General features: G+C 41.5%; 1 protein-coding gene across 6 annotated transcripts in view; it reads right to left on the reverse strand.

The window, feature by feature from the left end:
• Positions 1-17,883, reverse strand: part of PRELID2 (PRELI domain containing 2) — a 79,498-nt gene extending 61,615 nt beyond the window's left edge. Inside the window, exons 1-7 of one of the 6 annotated variants that reach the window (XM_082382789.1) lie at positions 17,519-17,883; positions 12,234-12,317; positions 4,223-4,280; positions 2,956-3,051; positions 2,128-2,201; positions 1,548-1,571; positions 433-593 (exon numbers count right to left, since the gene is read on the reverse strand). In XM_082382789.1, the coding sequence (XP_082238915.1) occupies positions 433-593; positions 1,548-1,571; positions 2,128-2,201; positions 2,956-3,051; positions 4,223-4,280; positions 12,234-12,317; positions 17,519-17,593 (572 nt within the window). In that variant the 5' untranslated portion in view covers positions 17,594-17,883. The remainder of the gene's footprint in view (positions 1-432; positions 594-1,547; positions 1,572-2,127; positions 2,202-2,955; positions 3,052-4,222; positions 4,281-12,233; positions 12,318-17,518) is intronic. The other 5 variants (XM_082382790.1, XM_082382791.1, XM_082382792.1 and 2 more) reach the window with 5 other exon arrangements.
• Positions 17,884-18,164: the final 281 nt, after the last annotated feature.

An 18,164-nucleotide genomic window follows, 5' to 3' on the forward strand; every position in this document is an offset into this window, starting at 1 on the left:
ATAAAGTTTAGAAACATTCTACTAAACGAAAAAGATAAATGCACAATGATTTACACAGAATGAAAGCATGTATGTAAAAAAGATAATCAAAACCATACTATACAGGTTCTATGAGTATCTAAAGGTATCTCTTAAAGGTCTGGAAGAATACTCAATACACTGATAACACTCACTGCCTCTGGAGAAGGCAAAAAGGCACCAATTGGATAGGACAGTCAGAAAGGAGTTGAGCTGTCATTTTTCCCCCAAAGGGAAATCTATTTATTGATTACTTGTGTGATTAAAAATTAATAGTATATAATTTATGTGAGTTGTAAACAGAGGTTATAAGTATGGAATCATAGCTTTTTAATATGCGTGCTCATTTGTGCTTCCCCGCACCCAACCTACATGCACACACACACACACACACACACACAGAGGTGATCTTACCAATTTGGATTTTCCATACTTTCCCGGAAGACAGACTCTTCCTTCATGGATGCATATTGTGTCCACGTAAGGCAGTGACTCCTTATAGCCATGTTCCTTTCCTGCGGATTGAACCATGATTCCTCTTCTAACTGGACATTAGGTACCTTTAAAATGTTCACCTGTCCAAAAGACGGAAGATGGCTTTCTGAATTTAGGAAGAACAAGCTACATAAGGACTGTGTCCAGAGTTGCTTTTAATCTTGGGGAATTAAGAGGACAAGTGATCCTGATATATGGATGATGGCACACCAATGGCTGTAAGTCCTTGATAATCAAACATACTATGACCTTACTAAATGCTGGTAAGGACATGCAAATGGCCAAGGATTTATGCAGCCTGTATAGTCCCTGGCCTGATTTCCCTAACTGCTAAACACTAAGCAAAGTATCAGCCTCCTTCGTGTCTCCTCTAGGGCTGGTTATGGCTTTCTTAAATTGACGGATTCTAATTGGGCCCACTTACGGGCTCACATGCAGGACAATATCAGATAAAATATGTTCTTCATTTTAAACTCTGCCCAATATCTAGAAATGTATGCTTTCCTAGGTGGAGGAAACATGGAAAGCTACAAAGGCAAAATTGTACAAGTCAGGGTGTCCTTAAATTATTTAAGAATGGAGATACCAGACAAAGTTGAATGCCTTTTTAAATAATAGATGCAAAGCATGTATACAGGGCAAAGGCAGGGTACACACTCTGTGGAAAAAGCCTGCAATAATTTGCTGCACATACTGCAACATGTTATTATCTGGAAAATAAAAGAAAGTTCATTTTCATTGTCATATCAGCCTTCTTTCCACTAAAGAAAGCAACAGAGTCTTAATCCATGATAAGAAAGTGATGGAAGCTGCCATGTTTTCTACACACAGCACAGCAAAGCAATTTGCAAGCTAAGCGGCAGGAGCCCCGCTGGGTTTTATATCACACACAGGATCACTTCCAGGTTGAAAAGACTGAGACATTTTTAAAAGTGCACAGCAAGACACTCTCCTCTATTTCCTAATGATTCTAAAAGGACTCTTATCAATAATCCCTCTACGGTTAAAGCAACGTGATTAAAAATTTCACTCACCTTTTTCCAACAATCACCAGAGTGCTCATGGATTTCAAAGAGAGAAAACAATTTGCTATCATGAAGATTTCATCATCAATACCATTACTTTACAGAAACACACACACAAAAAGACTTACAGAGGGTGCTGAAAACACTATACTCCCAAAACCATTCTCACTGACAGTAAAATGGAAACTGAAGCTTTTCCTTACTGAAGATTACACTTAATATTTACCATCTGCCCACTTCTGATCTTTCTTACCTAAGAGTCATACCTAACCATGGACAGATTAGAAAAGATGGCCACTTCATGCAAAATGTCCAAAGTATCTTTTAAAATAATTGTAGCCCATCTCTATGTACACTAAGTGCCCTCCAAAAGAGAGACAAAACAGACAGGAAAAAAACTATCTCTGGTAGCATCTGTCAAAACTGAGGTTGGATAGGAGACAGGTTTCTTCCTTTGAAGGGCTCTGAGGTAGGAGAACTGGGGAAGTTCCAACACTCCTTCACATCAGAAAATGCTATCTCTTTCCATGACTATTTGGAAAACACCCAGCGTTACACCAAATCTGATTAAATTTTGAAATGAATTTACCTTCCTTAAAATTTCTGGAACCACATTTTGACAGACTGCAATCCTCTTTCTATAGATGATCCCTGTTGACACATCTAGAAACAGAAAATTTTCACACTCAAAAAAAACTGAAGGAAATGTATTCTTGTTTTAATGTCAATAAAACTTTTAATGTCAATCTCAATTTTCTATATGTAGAATTCCCAAAGAAAATATTTAACTCAAAACCCAGCATCCCTGACCACTTTTCTGGGCCAAATCCCTCCAAATATCTGTGAGCAAGGAATAAGGATAAAATAGCTAGCCACTCACACTGCACATTCTAAATTCAAGGACAAAAGAATCGTAAATCGTTCACTGCTCTGGACTATCAATGTCAACGCTCCAATGGCCATGGCCAATGAGCCTCCTGCTCAGCTCCAACGAAGAGAACGTTTTAACAAAACAATGGAGAATCTGATTCTGCCACCTTCTGCACCAAACGTGTTTTCAAGCACAGGTTTCTGGCTACAAACTTAAACCTATTATTAATTATATTGGGCATACTCTTCTCTCGTAGGGGAGCAGACCCCCCCCCCCACCGTGGCTGGAACTATTCTGTTTTGGAACGAAGTTTACAGAATAGCACTAGGGACATAAAAAAAACACACAATAAATGTGAGTTGAGAAAAAAAGGAAACCAAATCAGAGAAAAATATAAACTCTGAAGTGTTGTCTTTTGCTCTGTGAATTACTGTGACTCAGCCATGTTCCTACAGTTTCTCAAAGCTCTGGCTATAACAGCCCTGAACCTTGGTGCAAACACCCTGAGTGCCCAGAAGTTGTTGGTAGGGTGAGAAATTGGTTCACCTCCTCTGCCCACTGGCATGCCTCTGGCCATCTCATCCAACGTCTGCAGCACATGTAGTGAAAATGGATGAGCCACTCCCGGAGGCAAAGAAGCCCCTGTCAGTGGTAGAAATTATAATTAACCACTTAGGAATATGCACATTGTTCTATCATTTGATCTTCTCAACAACCTAAAGGCAGGTTGTTATTATTTTCCCATTTAACAGATGAAGAAATAGAGGCTCCAAGAAGTTAGGTCATGTATAGATAGTAACAAAATCAGGACCTGAAATCAGACTTTTCTAATGCCATATAAAACCTTTCTCCTACGAGTGCAGGTACCTGAGAAAATGGCTTTTAATCATATTTACAGAGTTATGGAAGTGCAGGAAATACCCTCGCAAAGACAGTTCTCTCTTCAGCAAGCAGAGAGAAGGCCTCAGAGTCACGAAATGAGCATCTCATACATTTTCTCAGAAGGTTCAAGAGCATGGTAGACCGAGCCTGGGTGTCTCCAAAGGTTTACACATTGATGATGTGCATCATTATAGCTTCCATCATTGCCAGCTCTCGAGTTCAAACACTGACAGTGAAAACACTTCTACCGGAGGAGATGTATGTGAATGACAGAGAACAGGAAAGACTCCTACACTCCAGTCCAAGGATCAGTAAACATCTTCTGTAAAGCGCCAGATGGTAAATATTAATATTTTAGGTTTTGTGGGCCATACAGTCTCTGTTACCACAACTCTATTGTTGTGATAAGGAAGTAGGCACAGATAATACATAAACAAATGGGCATAGCTGTGTGCCAATAAAACTTTATTTACAACAGGCAACACAAGCATAATTTGTCAAGCCCTACTCTAGTCAATACTGAACCGTATTGTTAAGCAGTTTTGATTCCATAATCCAATCATTTTACAGTCACATCTCATATACATGCTATGAGTCATATCTATTTTGCCATCTGTAAAATGATACATGAATATATCAAGAGGCATAGCCATGTGACCTCATTGTTCTGAGGATTAAGTTAATAAAAGTAAGAGTGCCTGGCACACACTAAGTGTTCAAAAATGTAAACTGTCACAGCTGTCATCAATTCTTAATGGAGAAAGTGACAAGAGCATAAGGCAAGCCTTCTACTGTGGGAAATGCCGGGTGCTCTTTTCTATCAGTCGCCTCAAATACAGAATTATACCTGTTAATATACCTGTTTAAAATATAACAGGCCATACACACACACAAAGACACACACATCTTTACAAAGATCACTAGCACTTACCTTTTTTTTCCTCCACAATTTTTACAGAGATGACATTTTTATCCATGGGGTTTGGATACTAAATGAAAACACAAAGAAAAATTACCATTCTTTTTTTTACAAAGTGAATTACTTCATAGCAACCAGTTATTTGCAGAAACAGTAAATATTATCCAAGCAATCTCTAAGGCCAGTTTTCAATCAAGAGTCTTAATTTTACTAGTTCGGAATAGGTAAGTGAGATGCTGTCATCAACTGGACCTGTATGAAACCAGGAGAAACCTTCTTTGGAGTCAACCTAGCTCTGGATGGAGGGGGAGGTTAGGGTAAGCTAATTAATAAATAATACTATTAATGTTGAACCAGCCTTACATAAATCAAGCGTGTTCTTTGTACGAGGCACTGTGTTGAATGCTTTACTTGCATGATCTTTTTTAAAATCAGCCTCTCTGTTGTGACTGGGTCATGGGATATCATTATCCCATCTTTCAGAAACTAAATGGAAACTAAATAAAATCAGAAAGCTTAGGGTCACCCAGCTGGTTAGTGGTAGAGCCACAAAATTAAATCAGGCCTAGTATCAATACATAGTGAATTCCTTCACTATTGCCCTTCACTATTGCCTGGTGGCTGGGTCAGCATCCCAGGAGTATAATCACAGAAGGAGTCTATGCCAGGTGCTCGATAGTTTATTTATGTATATAAGTGTATGGCTGAGTCACTTTGCTGTACAGAAGAAACTGGCACAGCACTGTAAATCAACTATATTTCAATAAGGAAAAAAATGCAAAAAAAAAGTTTATTTATTGATTAAATTCCCCTGAAACACAATTTCATGTTAATAAAAAGCTGATAGGGTTTCCCTGGTGGCACAGTGGTTAAGAATCCGCCTGCCAATGCAGGGGACATGGGTTCGAGCCCTGGTCCGGGAAGATCCCACATGCCGCGGAGCAACTAAGCCCGTGCGCCACAACTACTGAGCCCGCGTGCCTAGAGCCCGTGCTCCGCAACAAGAGAAGCCACCAAAATGAGAAGCCCATGCGTGCACCATAACGAAGAGTAGCCCCTGCTCGACACAACTAGAAAGCCCGCGCGCAGCAATGAAGACCCAACACAGCCAAAAATAAATTTATGAAAAAGAAAAAGCTGATAACAGCTACCATTTTTGTCCTAGGCAGTTTAATATATTATTTCAGTTTAATTCTCAAAACTATTCCATGAGTTACATTCTGGGTTTTTTTTTTTTCCCCTTTCACTTGTGAGAAATTAAGCTTGGATAAACTAAGTCATTTGCTCAAAATCACCCAGCTAATGAGCATCAAGACTGCAATTTAGCCACAGACACTTTCTTTTGCCTTCAAGGCCTGCCCACCTAACCTACCCTCAAACACGGCAGTCACTCAAACCCCACCCTTTCCACTGCTCAGATGTGAAAAGAGACTCAAGACAGTAGAAGTCCTCAAAGCCAGAGGACAAGCAGGCTGCTGACCAGGCCTGCTGAGCGCCTGCCGGGCTCTATTCCCAGAGGTTTACTGCTTCATCATGCAATCTAATATGAAAGGAAAATTACAGGGAAGTCTTATCCAAAACACTGTAAGGTGCTGAGGGGGAGATGAGAGCAGCGAACAGGCTGGGGGGGGTGGGCAAACAGGGGACAGGGCCCTCCTCTTGGTAAGCTTGAGCTTTAAGCCTTCTGAACCCAGGGAAATGGTATACAAAACTCAGTGAGCAGGGCTCTTCACCACCCCACAGCAGCTCTGTGTCTGCATGCATCAGTTTGTATAAGAGGTTGACTGAGTGACTGATTTTTCAGGGAAAAGGATCCATCACTTTCACACATTGTTAAAGATATCTGTGGCCCCAAAAGACCTGGGATAAGAACACAGACTCTGCAAGGGCAGGAATTTTGTATCTCCACCAGCCAGCACGGTGTCTGGCACGTAGCAGGAGGCACTCAATGAATATTTGCCGAATGAATGAACAATCTGGAAGATAAACCTTGCTGACCTCCGGGATCAAGGTGGAAACTAAACCTTAGTCCCTTCGAGGACCAGGGGAACCAATCTATGAAGCGAGCAGTGGGCTCAGTCCTTGGCACCCTCAACACCACGTGACACCCCACGCCGTAAACTCTGCCAGTCACACTCTCATCCGGGAAACTGCAATCTTGATAACAAATCAACAACTTGCCTTTTTTTTTGTTTGTTTGTTTGTGGCCACACGCTCGGCTTTTAGGATCTTAGTTCCCCAACCAGGGATCAAACCCAGGCCCCGGCAGTGAAAGCACCAAGGCCTAACCACCAGACTGCCAAGGAATTTCCCAACATGGCTGTTTAAATATTTATTTATTCATTCATTCATGTTTGCTCCAGAAAAAAATGCTCAAAATTACAATGCTTGTTTTCCTGAAGTTTAACCTTCAGTATTTTTGTGAAGATAATGTCCATCACAGGGGGTCAGGTTTAGCTATTCTGTCCCTCAGCAAGGGGGCTTCACTTACACAACACCCTTGAAGTGAGGGTGATATCTGAGACTCACACAGATGCCCTTAATTTTTATTGTGTGTGTGTGTGTGTGTGTGTGTGTGTGTGTGTGTATAGAAATCAGAACTTTTATACTAAGGTAAAACGAGAGCATGAGAATATTGCCTCTACTACAATTCTAGTTTACTCATTTTATTATATTCATCAATACAACCTGACTGACTGAATATTATAAATACACTGTAAGTTATACGAAGATGACTGAACTAAATTATGAAAGAGGTTGGAAACATAATCACCAGAGAAGGCTAATGATAAAAATTTCCCAAGTTCTGATTACTTCACAAAGTTATCAGTGAAATTCCTAAAGATTATAAATTCAAATGCTTTACTCACGCTTTTATATAACTTTAATATCTGCTTATTAGGGTGAAGGGTATCGATTTAAATAATAGTGAAACTATTCTTCACTTAACAGTTTTCTGACTACCTAGGCACTCTTCCAGGCACTAGGGATAGAGTAATGAAACAAATAAAATTGTAGCCTCTTAGAGAGTTTACATGTCAGTCAGAAAAACAAAAAATAAAATATATAAGGAGAAGATAAATCAGACTAAGGGATAAAAGGGGCTTGGGAAATCATGAAGAGGAGCCATTGTAAAATACTTAAGGGTCACTCATTAGACAATGCTTGCAAATTACAAAGTAAAATGCAAGTTGTCTCAGCCAAACACAAGAAATCCTAAACTAGTCACTCTAGTAAACTCATTTGCAAGATTCAAGGCATTTTCCTATGCAACTACTTTTGGAGTTGAATAGACGTGAGCCTCAAGTTTCCTTCCATGTGAGAATGGAAAAAGAAATCAGAGGTTTATTTACAATAGCTAAATACCATGACATGAACGGCATATATTTTAACTTTTTTTAAATTAAAGGTTTATTGTGCTGAGGCGCCCCCTACCTGGCATTACTCAAAATTTTCTGACACCATCTTGTGGTAACTTGAATATTCATGATTTAATTCACAAAAATGTATCTGAAGTCAGCTAATAAGGGGTCAAGAGAGGGAAGGCTGCTCAGAGAGGATCACCACCAGGAATGCCAATTGGGAAGACAGGAAGCAGGTGACCAGGTTTTTCTGGACACCTGTACAAACACAGTGTGACAGTGGAAAGGGTTAAGCTAGATCAGGATCAAGCCCATCGAAGACTTAATTGCACATCTACTTTGCCCGTGCAGAGTGCTGTATTAGAGGTCACCATATGTATTATCTCATTTTGTCCTCCTCAAAATGAGTAAATCTCTTAACAAGCGTTAAGATAAGGAGTCTCCATGTTAAAAACATAATGGCGTAAGTCCTGCACACGAGCAGGGCAACCCTGGGATCTTCCGCTCCCTGCTCCACACTAGTGACTTTCACGGAAGCAAAGTGGACTGATGACCCAAATATCTACCAAAAACCCTTGCCATCCTTGGACCTCACTCAGTGGACCACAAACTGCAGTGTCTAATACTTACTGCACAGGGCTCTGCACATTTGCCATACTTTCTGGGTGACACAAGGGATTTTTCAAGGTATATTTGAGTTCATTCTGAATTTACTTATAATTTTTACATTCCTCACAGAACATAAAAACTAACCCCTTCCCTTTCCCCAAGATATAAATGTGTTGCAAATATCACTGCTTATATTATATGTATGTAACAGTCTAACAAGGGTAAAACGTAGACTCTCCTACACTGTCATATACCTTGCTTTCATTTGTTTTACATATTAAAAGGCAAGAGCCCAAAAATTTCAAAATAATGGGTAAAAAACAAAATATACATTAAAACAAATACATAGCTATGAAGAGTGAGAGGTCAAGAAATAGAGTCCATCTAACTACAGGAATAACATTCAGAAGATAGGGTATATTGACATTTCTTATTTACAGGGGAAAAATATAATAAGCTTTCATAAAGCCGACTCTTAAGAGAGTAAGGAGTTATTAACATATCAACTTTCCAGGACTTCGGTGGTCCAGTGGTTAAGACTCCAAACTCCCAATGCAGGGGGCCAGGGTTCGATCCCTGGTCAGGGAACTAGATCCCGCATGCATGCCGCAACTAAGACCTGGTGCAGCCAAATAAATAAATAATTTTTTTTTAAAAAAAAGAAAGAAACAACTTTCCAAAAAGCTCAGAAGTCGATGCCTGCCTTTTATAATACTCCCACCAAAAAAGTCAATGACCTCCAAAGGAGCCATTGTTTACCAACTTCCAACTGGCATTATCCAAGAGAACACAAGGAAGCAGTTAAGCTGATATATCTGTATTAGTCCTTCAAAGAAGGCCAAGGAGACCTAAAGTAAGTCTGGTATATTAACAAAGCAGTTTTATAAGCATTAAGGGAATCTCTGCTACCCGGGCTGTTGCCAAACATGTACGTGCAAAGGGATGGAGCTGCTGAAAAGAGCTATGGCATTTAACTACACAAGGAAATCACTGCGAGCTGTGCCAAATTCCCTTTATGAGCTACATACTATTGTCTATCTTAGAAGAAAAGCAAAGCTGACTTTATACCAAGACCAAATGATTAGTCAAAATGTCAAAGACCAAAGACTAAACACATTTAAGTCAACAGACATTTTGAATGGCTGTTCATTGGCCTTCGCAATAGGAGGATGAAGTAGAAGAAACAAAGGACAAGGAGGCAAGATGTGCAGACTGTGATGCTGCCATCTGTGAAGCCCGGGTGGTGAACAACCAGATGTTCCTCAAAGGCCCTTCTGGTGGGACAAGTTATGATTCTAAACAAAGGCTAACCAACGTCACTTCACACTCATTCACACCAAAATGTCCCAATAATTGGCAATGACATAATGAAGTTTTTTAAAAAGAATCATTCATACAATTGTGACACCAAGGAAAATCCTTTTCCCTAAACATTAAATGCACAACTATTTACAATAGCCAGGACATGGAAGCAACCTACATGTCCATCTACAGAGGAATGGATAAAGAAGATGTGGCACATATATACAATGGAATATTACTCAGCCATAAAAAGAAAGGAAACTGAGTTATTTGTAGTGAGATGGATGGACCTAGAGTCTGTCATACAGAGTGAAGTAAGTCAGAAAGAGAAAAACAAATACTGTATACTAACACATATATATGGAATCTTAAAAAAAAAAAATGATACTGATGAGCATAGTTGCAGGGCAGGAATAAAGACATAGACATAGAGAATGGACTTGAGGACATGGGGGCAGGGAGGGGGAAGCTGGAGTAAAGTGAGAGTAGCATCGACATATATACACTACTGAATGTAAAATAGCTAGCTAGTGGGAAGCAGCAGCATAGCACAGGGAGATCAGCTTGGTGCTTTGCGATGACCTAGAGGGGTGGGATAGGGAGGGTGGGAGGGAGGCTCAAGAGGGAGGGCATATGGGGACATATGTATGCATATGGCTGATTCACTTTGGTGTACAACAGAAACTAACACAGTATTGTGAAACAATTATATTCCAATAAAAATCTATTTTTTAAAAAAAAATGCATACACAAACCCAATGCATTTAAAGTTACAAAGTCTACAAAATAACTAATCAGTACTCTTGGAAAGCACCATGGTCCAGAAAGCACTAAAGAACTGAAGAGGAGACTAAGATACAACAACACATTAAATGTAATGTGGGATCCTGGATTGAATCCTAGACTGAAAAAAAATCGTATTAGTAAACAAGAGCCAAAATTTGAATAATGTTTATAGGACAGCTAACATGGTATCAGTGTTAATTCCCTGATTTTAAAAATCATATAGTGGTTTGAGGAAGTTAAGGACACGAATTTTCTGTCTGTTTTTGCAACATTTTGTAAGTCAAATTATTTCTAAATGAAAAGTTAAGAAATAAACAAAAGTAAAATAAAGACAGTCTGGGAAATAGAATGAGTTTTAGAATCTAAGAGACCTCAGTTGAAGCCCACCTATGGGAGTCTCAGGCAAATTATCTCAGTCAGTCACAGTCTTTTCATCTGTAAAATTAGAAAAACAAAAACAAAACAAAAAAAAAAATCTACCTCAAAGAGTTGTTATAGGAATTCAAGGAAATAATTTTATGTGACGTGTAACACCTGGCACCTTACTGCTTTGCTACTAAAAAATGACTCAATATTTTTGAAAACTTAGTTTCAAGACTTCAGTCTTTATCTTGTAACTTACTGTGGTGTCATATTAAGTATACTATTAGTGTCCATTTGCAATCCAGATATATTTAAATGATTATTCAGAAATTACTAGAAGATATTTCTTATTTTCCTAGACTAGTAAAACCTCACAAGCTTATGCTTTACCATTGCAGAATTTGTAGAAGATACGACAAGGACTCCTTGACACATCCCTACCCACTAGCATTAGGGAAAGCGCCACATTGGAGAAGAGAATAGAGAGAATACTTACTTTTAAAAAAGGCAACAAACTCTTAAGTACTCTAAAAGCTCTTATATATTTATAATTAAAACGTGACTCTTGCCCCATACTTTATGTCTGTGATATGCCCCTGAGAAGGCACTTATCACAAAAATTAATTTATTTTCTTTTGTCCCCTTTGACAGTGAGCTCCTTGAGGCCAGGGCTATGTTTTTTTGTCTTTTTTTTAAACATGTTTTTTTGTTTTATTTATTTATTTATTTATTTTTATTTTTGGCTATGTTGGGTCTTCGTTTCCGTGCGAGAGCCTTCTCCAGTTGTGGCGAGCGGGGGTCACTCTTCATCGCGGTGCACGGGCCTCTCACTGTCGTGGCCTCTTCTGTTGCGGAGCACAGGCTCCAGACGCACAGGCTCAGTAGTTGTGGCTCACAGGCCCAGTTGCTCCGCGGCATGTGGGATCCTCCCAGACCAGGGCTTGAACCCGTGTCCCCCGCACCGGCAGGCAGACTCTCAACCACTGCGCCATCAGGGAAGCCCCAGGGCTATGTTTTATTTAGCTTTTCATCTCCCAGGGGCCAAATGATACACAGACCTATTGTGGATTTCTATTAGGAGACATATAATGAATGTTTAACTATTATACTTTGATAATTAAAATTTTCCTATCTTTCAGGCACTGATTAAGCCACAAGCTCTACTAGGTAACTTACTAAGTATGCTTTAATATTATTTAAATGACATTTTAAAAATAAGTCATAATTCAAATATGCACCTTTATTCATGCTTACTCTCCCCTTAATTACTTCTAGTTAAAAAGATTTCTGCAAAAAAAAAAAAAAAATTCTGCAGACTACTTCTCTCAGCTTTTTATTTTCAAGTTCATGGATTACATGTCATAAATTATTTCTGTTAGTATTACTATAACGATTTTTAACAAGTACTTTAAAAGTACTTGTTTTAAACAAGTACTAAAGCACCTACTGTGTGGTGATATTAAACTATGTATATTGTATGCAACTGTGTGCATTATCCAACTTACTTTCCCCCAACAACTCCGGAAGATATTATTATTATTAATATTATGCAGATGAGGAAACTGAGGCATAGAAAAATGAACTGACTTGCCCAAACTCACACAGCTAGAAGCACCCCGACACCTGGCTGATGCCAGAGCCCACGCTCTTCCTGTCTGCACCTTCTTCCCGTCGTGCCTAATTTTCTAGTAGAATTGAGGATAGGAAGATAAAAGTAAAGAAAGACTATTATAGTGTGAACAAAAAGATAAATAACCATTATGCTAACCCAGGCCTATCATTTTCAAATCACTTATTTTGGAAATACGGGTCCACTCCAAATATTTCAGGAGCTCTGTAGGAAGAGATGTTCCACACATGTGTCAGATATGCAAGGGAGAAAAAAGAGGATCAGAAATGGAAACGTTATTAATTACCCAATCAACTTTCTACTCTAAATGGAAATAGCCATTCATAAATCCCCTTTTTGAGTTTAAGGGTAAACATTCAAACCATTTTGTTCACAACATCAAGCTCCTGGCTAGAATAAATAAAATCCGAGGCCACTGTGTTGAAGCAAAGAAATTATTTTAATCTGTCCGTTTGATTACAGTACCAAAGTAAGGACATGTTACTGAATCCCACACCGGCTTCGGTCTGAAATTACACAGGGCTAAATCCTGAAGAGAGTATTTCACTCATTCATTCAATAAGGATTTGCTGAGTACCTACTATGTCCAGGATCTCTTTGGATACTTGAGATACATCAGGAACAGATGATAAAATCTCCACCCATGAAGCTTACACTCTATTCACAGTGACTCTTTTACCTACAGCATAACAAGAAAATCAACCTGAACAACTCTATGGTAAGAAAAACTGTCGCTTCTCTGGCCTCATTTAAGAATAAACAAGAAAAATCCAGGCCACATAATGGCCTTTTTTATGACTTTAAATTTCAGGTAGACAAAATTTAGAAAGTCTTTTAGGAAGAAATTTTTAGAAAATCTAGGAATCCAGCTCATGCAAGGCAAGCCCATTAAACAGACCCATGTTAGCTTCCAGAGATGAGTAAGCGTATCAGCTGCTATATCCATCTATTCAACAGTGTGTTCTCTTTGTAGATGGTTTTAAGTAAAAGGAAGGAAACAGCTATAAATGATGAGAACTAGAAAGCTAAGAGTCATTCAAAGAAAGAAACCAAAACACACTGTCAAGACCACTGACACTGTAGTTCATGGAAAGTACAGTTTAGCATCTGATGAATAAACCATTTTGGTTCTCACAGCACTCCTCCATGAAGAGTTCATTGAGAAACATTGCACTCCACGAACAAAGAGTATTGTGGTGTTTGTTTTCAAGGTGCCACTTAGCTTTGAAAGCATGTAGCTAATATTTTGCCTGTGGTATCCAACAGCCAGGTGTAAGAAGAGCAAACATTCCTAAGGTTTTAAAAATAGCAGGATATTATAACTTGGAAGGCAAGCCCTAACATACCAAAAGCCAGAGATCAGTAGACTCTATTTAAAATAGAACTTCCTCAGCGCTGTAGCACTTTCAAACATACCATTGTGCAAAATCAGATTAAATGCTTCCCAGAGATCCTATGATTGTCCCTTCTGCCAAGTGCTTTCCTTTGAATAAAAAAAAAAAAAATACAAAAAGACTAAAAGAAAAATAAAAGTGTATTTTGCCAAAAGGATCATTCTTACTACCTTATGCTTTAAAAGAAACATATGCTTGTCAGACTGTTACACATCTGATCCTCACAACAATCCTGGGAGATTGGTGGGGTACATAGCATATCATTTCACAGATAAGAAATTAAGACAGTAGGGTTGTCTCATAAGGTTGTGCATGTTGCTCACTGCACAAGGTTTTCCAGTCAAGCAGGCCATTGGGCACCTAGAAGAAGGAGCACTTTTTTCTAACTTGCATAAGTAGCCCCATACACCTCCCACTAGCCCCATTTACTGTGAGCTTATGGGTGTAGACCACCTAGATGATGCCTCTTTCTAATTTGCTCAAGGGCACAGTATAGGCTGGTGAAAACTGTTTCCCAAGGCCACCTCAAAACTGCTTTTAATGAAGGAAGCACAATGATTGGAATCCAGGTCTACTGACTTCCAGTTCATGGCTTTAAATAATGCAAGGTGGGGACCTCCCTGGTGGTCCAGTGGTTAAGACTCCTCGCTTCTACTGCAGGGGGCACAGGTTTGATCCCTGGTCAGGGAACTAAGATCCCGCATGCCATGCGGCCAAAAAAAAAAAAAAAGAGAGAGAGAGACAAGAAAAAAGAATGCATAATGTAAGGTGAAAATTCTCAGAGCAACTGAATTTATTGACATCCTAGAGACAGTCACATAGCCCCATCCAGGGATCTCTGAAGGACTGCTTTGTGAATAGAAAGAATGGAAGTGTAGTGTCCATAGAGATAACACTGTCCCATCCCTAGACCTTTTCTACAAATGTTCTCCTCCACTTTCCCTAGCCTTACCTTCCAAAATGTCCTCCTCAGTTTTTATGTACAATGTGCCAGGCACTTTGCTAAGTATTGTACAAGAACTCTTCCAGATCCTAACTGAACCCAGCTAGAGAAGCAACCTCAGCTATAACACATGGCACCTAAAAACTGCCCATCTGAGCCCAGTCAACCCGTAGAAATGTAAGAATTAAAAGCTTTCCATCAAAAGCTTACCATTGGTTTAGGCCACTAAATCACTAGGGTGATCTGTTACACAGCAGATAACCCGAACAATGTATTTTCTCACCCTCGCACCTTCAAAGCTATACCCTTAGACCAGGCACAACCCGTCGGAGATGAATAAACCCTGAGAGAAGACTGCAGGCAAAAGGAAACTGAGATTGGATAAAGAGCACACAAAGTAGAGTCTACAGCACTGTATTCCCTCAGTGATTATCTGAGTGTCTATTATGTGCAAGGCAGCACAGCCTGGTGATTAGGGGGTGTGAGCTTGGATTCAGATGTGTTGAAATCCTGGCTCTCCCACTTGCTAGCTGTGGGAACTTGGAATCTGAACCTCAGTTTCTCCAGACCATGGAATGGAAGTCAATCATAACTACTTCCTGAAGCTGCTGGGAGGAGTAAAAACGATAACGTATGACAGCACTTCCTCCCCCGCCCCGCTGGCCTAGGAAACTCGTCTCATGTTTCAGCCATCACTTCACAAATGTCACTTTCTCGAAGAAGGCTTCCCTCATGCCACCCTCCGGGACTTCACAACACTGTGAACTTTCCCTGTGTAAATACACATCATCAGCTGGAGTTATGTGTTCACTTGTTAATCATTTATTAATGTCAGTCTCACCCACCAGAGACCATCAGCTCCATGAGAAGAGAGTCTGTCTGTGGTGCCCTACACCCAGCGCAGAGCCTGGCATGCAAAGTGTCTCTAAACACCTGCTGAATGAAAGAAAAGCATTTAGCCCAGAAGCTTGACACATGCCAAGTACTCTCTAAATGAGAGCTTGGCACTGTGATACGTGCTTCTTCAGGAGTGAGACCTACCCGGAGGAAGCTTAGAGTCTAACGAGGGAAAAGACATGCAGTAGTAACTACCCAACACTGTAGAAGACGGTCACTGAGGCCCAAAGTGTCCCTCCAGCTCTGACAAGGCAGAGATTGCCTCTTGATGAGGAAAACCCAGAAAGGCTTTCCAAAGGGGCAGTGGCATCGGAGAATCCACACTCCAAAGTGCCAGTCCTAAAACAAAAATGGGGTGTTGGCTTTTTCTCTTTAGGGCCCAGAAGCCTGGCCTAAGGCAAAGTCTACAGCACATCTGTAATTCATTTATTCATTCATTTATTCATTCATCATTCATCAGATTTGTACTGAGCACCTAGTAGGTACCAGGTACTACATACAGGAGATAATTAACAATATTAACCCGCTGACATTCCTCCCCCAAAAAAGGCCTCCATGGCACCATCATGTTAACCAGGGTCCTACTCACTCCTTTGTGACCTGGGCCCCCAACTGCATCCTCTAATGGAGGTCAGGTCTTATCACTTAAAAAAAATCCATCTCCAGGCTTCCAGGTGGCACACTGGGAGCACTGCCAGTGGCAGCTGTCCAAGGCAAATTACAATTCTTGCAAATCTTCCTCAAGATTGTGAAAGCTGAAAGAAGATCTGATACAACACTCATCTGTGGACAAAGAATGTCACCTGCCATTTCAGTAAACAAGCGATGTTGTGGCCATAGGTCCTTCAGCCTCTGCAGCCATCCCCAGCGGTGCACCCTGAGGGGATTCAGGACAGAGAAAAACAGGATACAGGTCCTAGATAGTTAAGGCACTTATCAAAGGAATTTCAATGAGCCCAGACTCTTGCATTGTTCCATACACAGAAAAAAGCTAATTTCATTAACTTGAGATGTCCCATTTTCTTTAATTAGCAGTAATCTTTGGATGGTCAACTATCCTTTTTTCTGTTTGAACTCCTATATATCCTGGTTCCTCCCTTACCTCCTCAGACCAGCCCCAAGGAGCTATCTCAGAGGCTGTGTCCAGGCTTAAGTCCTCAGCAAGTCTGCCCAATAGAACATAATTCTCAACTTTCAGGTTGTGCATTTTTTTACGTGGACACATCTTAGATGCAGAAACTGAAGCCTAGAGAGAAAACGACCCTTGACCAAGGTCATCAAGTGAACTAACTAAAGGCAGAACCAGACTAGAAAGAAATTTCCCATTCTACCATTGCGAGCCACAGTCCCAGGAGCAGCCCTTGAGATAAAGAGGGCCACTGAATATTGAGGCTAGGGTGTACAGTTATAGTAGCACAAACAACAACAATATATTTTAAAGAACTCAGCAAGCATCAGTCACTGTGATAAGCACTTTACGGGAATTATTTCACTTGAATCCTCACAACTCCTGAGTTGGTACTATTATTTTTCCCATTTTACATATTATAAAACTAAGGCATGGAGACTGCCCAAAGTCCCAAGCTGTTAATAAAAGAGAAAGTGGCGAGGTGGTAGATGACGGCTTCAACAGCCTCCACTAGCTTTGAAGGAGTCAATGATGTACTAGAGAGATCGACAAGCCCTGTGCAAGCTCACCGGGGCTCCAGAACTTGGGTTCCCCGCGACTCTCCCTCCAGCTGGGGCAGGGTGTGAACGTGATGCCGCGCACGGAGACTTTCCCTCGTCCTGGTGGGGGAGCTCTCAAGGAAATCCACCCCCGCCCTCGGCCAGCACATCCCAGAGGCGAAACCCGCAGTTGGAAGGGGAGACCGACCGTGGGTGTGGACCTCCGAGGGCAGAGGGGTGCAGAGTGGAGGAGAGGGGAGCTGCGGGCGCCCGCTGCCCGGAGCGCAGACCGCTGGGCCACCGGGGCAGCGCGGGAGAATGCGAGCCCCGGCCGAGACGGAGCGGGGCGAATACCTTTCGGAGGAAGCTGGCGACCACCTGCTCGAAGGGGTACTTGAACACCTCGTGCACGTCCACGGTGACCCCCATTCCGGCGCGCCGAGCACGCCTCCGCGAGCACACTGCTGCTGGAGCTCTGTGTGTGCCAGGCCGCAGGCGTCCACACCAGGGTAGCCGAAGGGGCGTGGGGGGGGGGTTTCTCCTCCTTTTTCAAACTTTTGAAACTTTATTGTCCACTCGGAGAACCAGACAGTCGGTCATGCCCCCGCCCCCTTCCGCCAGCGTCCCGTCGGGCGGCGGGCGCGGGAGGTGCCGGGGCCCCTGGCGGGGTCGGCTGGAAGCGCCTGGAGCGGCCCGGCCCCGGCCCCGCCCCTCCCCGCGCCGGTCACGCCTCGCCCGGGCCACGCCACGCCCCCGACCACGCCTATGGGCCCAAGTATCCGCCCAGGAGCCGCGGCACAGTTCCTTAGAGGCTTGGACCTTGCAACTGGGGCTTTTGTTATCACCTCTCCTGGAGCCTTAAGCCGCTACTGGCAGCGCTAAAAAAAAAGTAATAATAAATACATAAACTACCCTCCTTCCAAGTTTAGGGATTGTAATATAACCCTCCTCGTGTTGCCGAGTCCGGTGTGACAAAGGCCAACAACTGCATTACCCACAC

Source organism: Balaenoptera borealis, assembly GCF_965194805.1.
Source record: "Balaenoptera borealis genome assembly, chromosome: 2".
Lineage (NCBI taxonomy): Eukaryota > Metazoa > Chordata > Mammalia > Artiodactyla > Balaenopteridae > Balaenoptera > Balaenoptera borealis.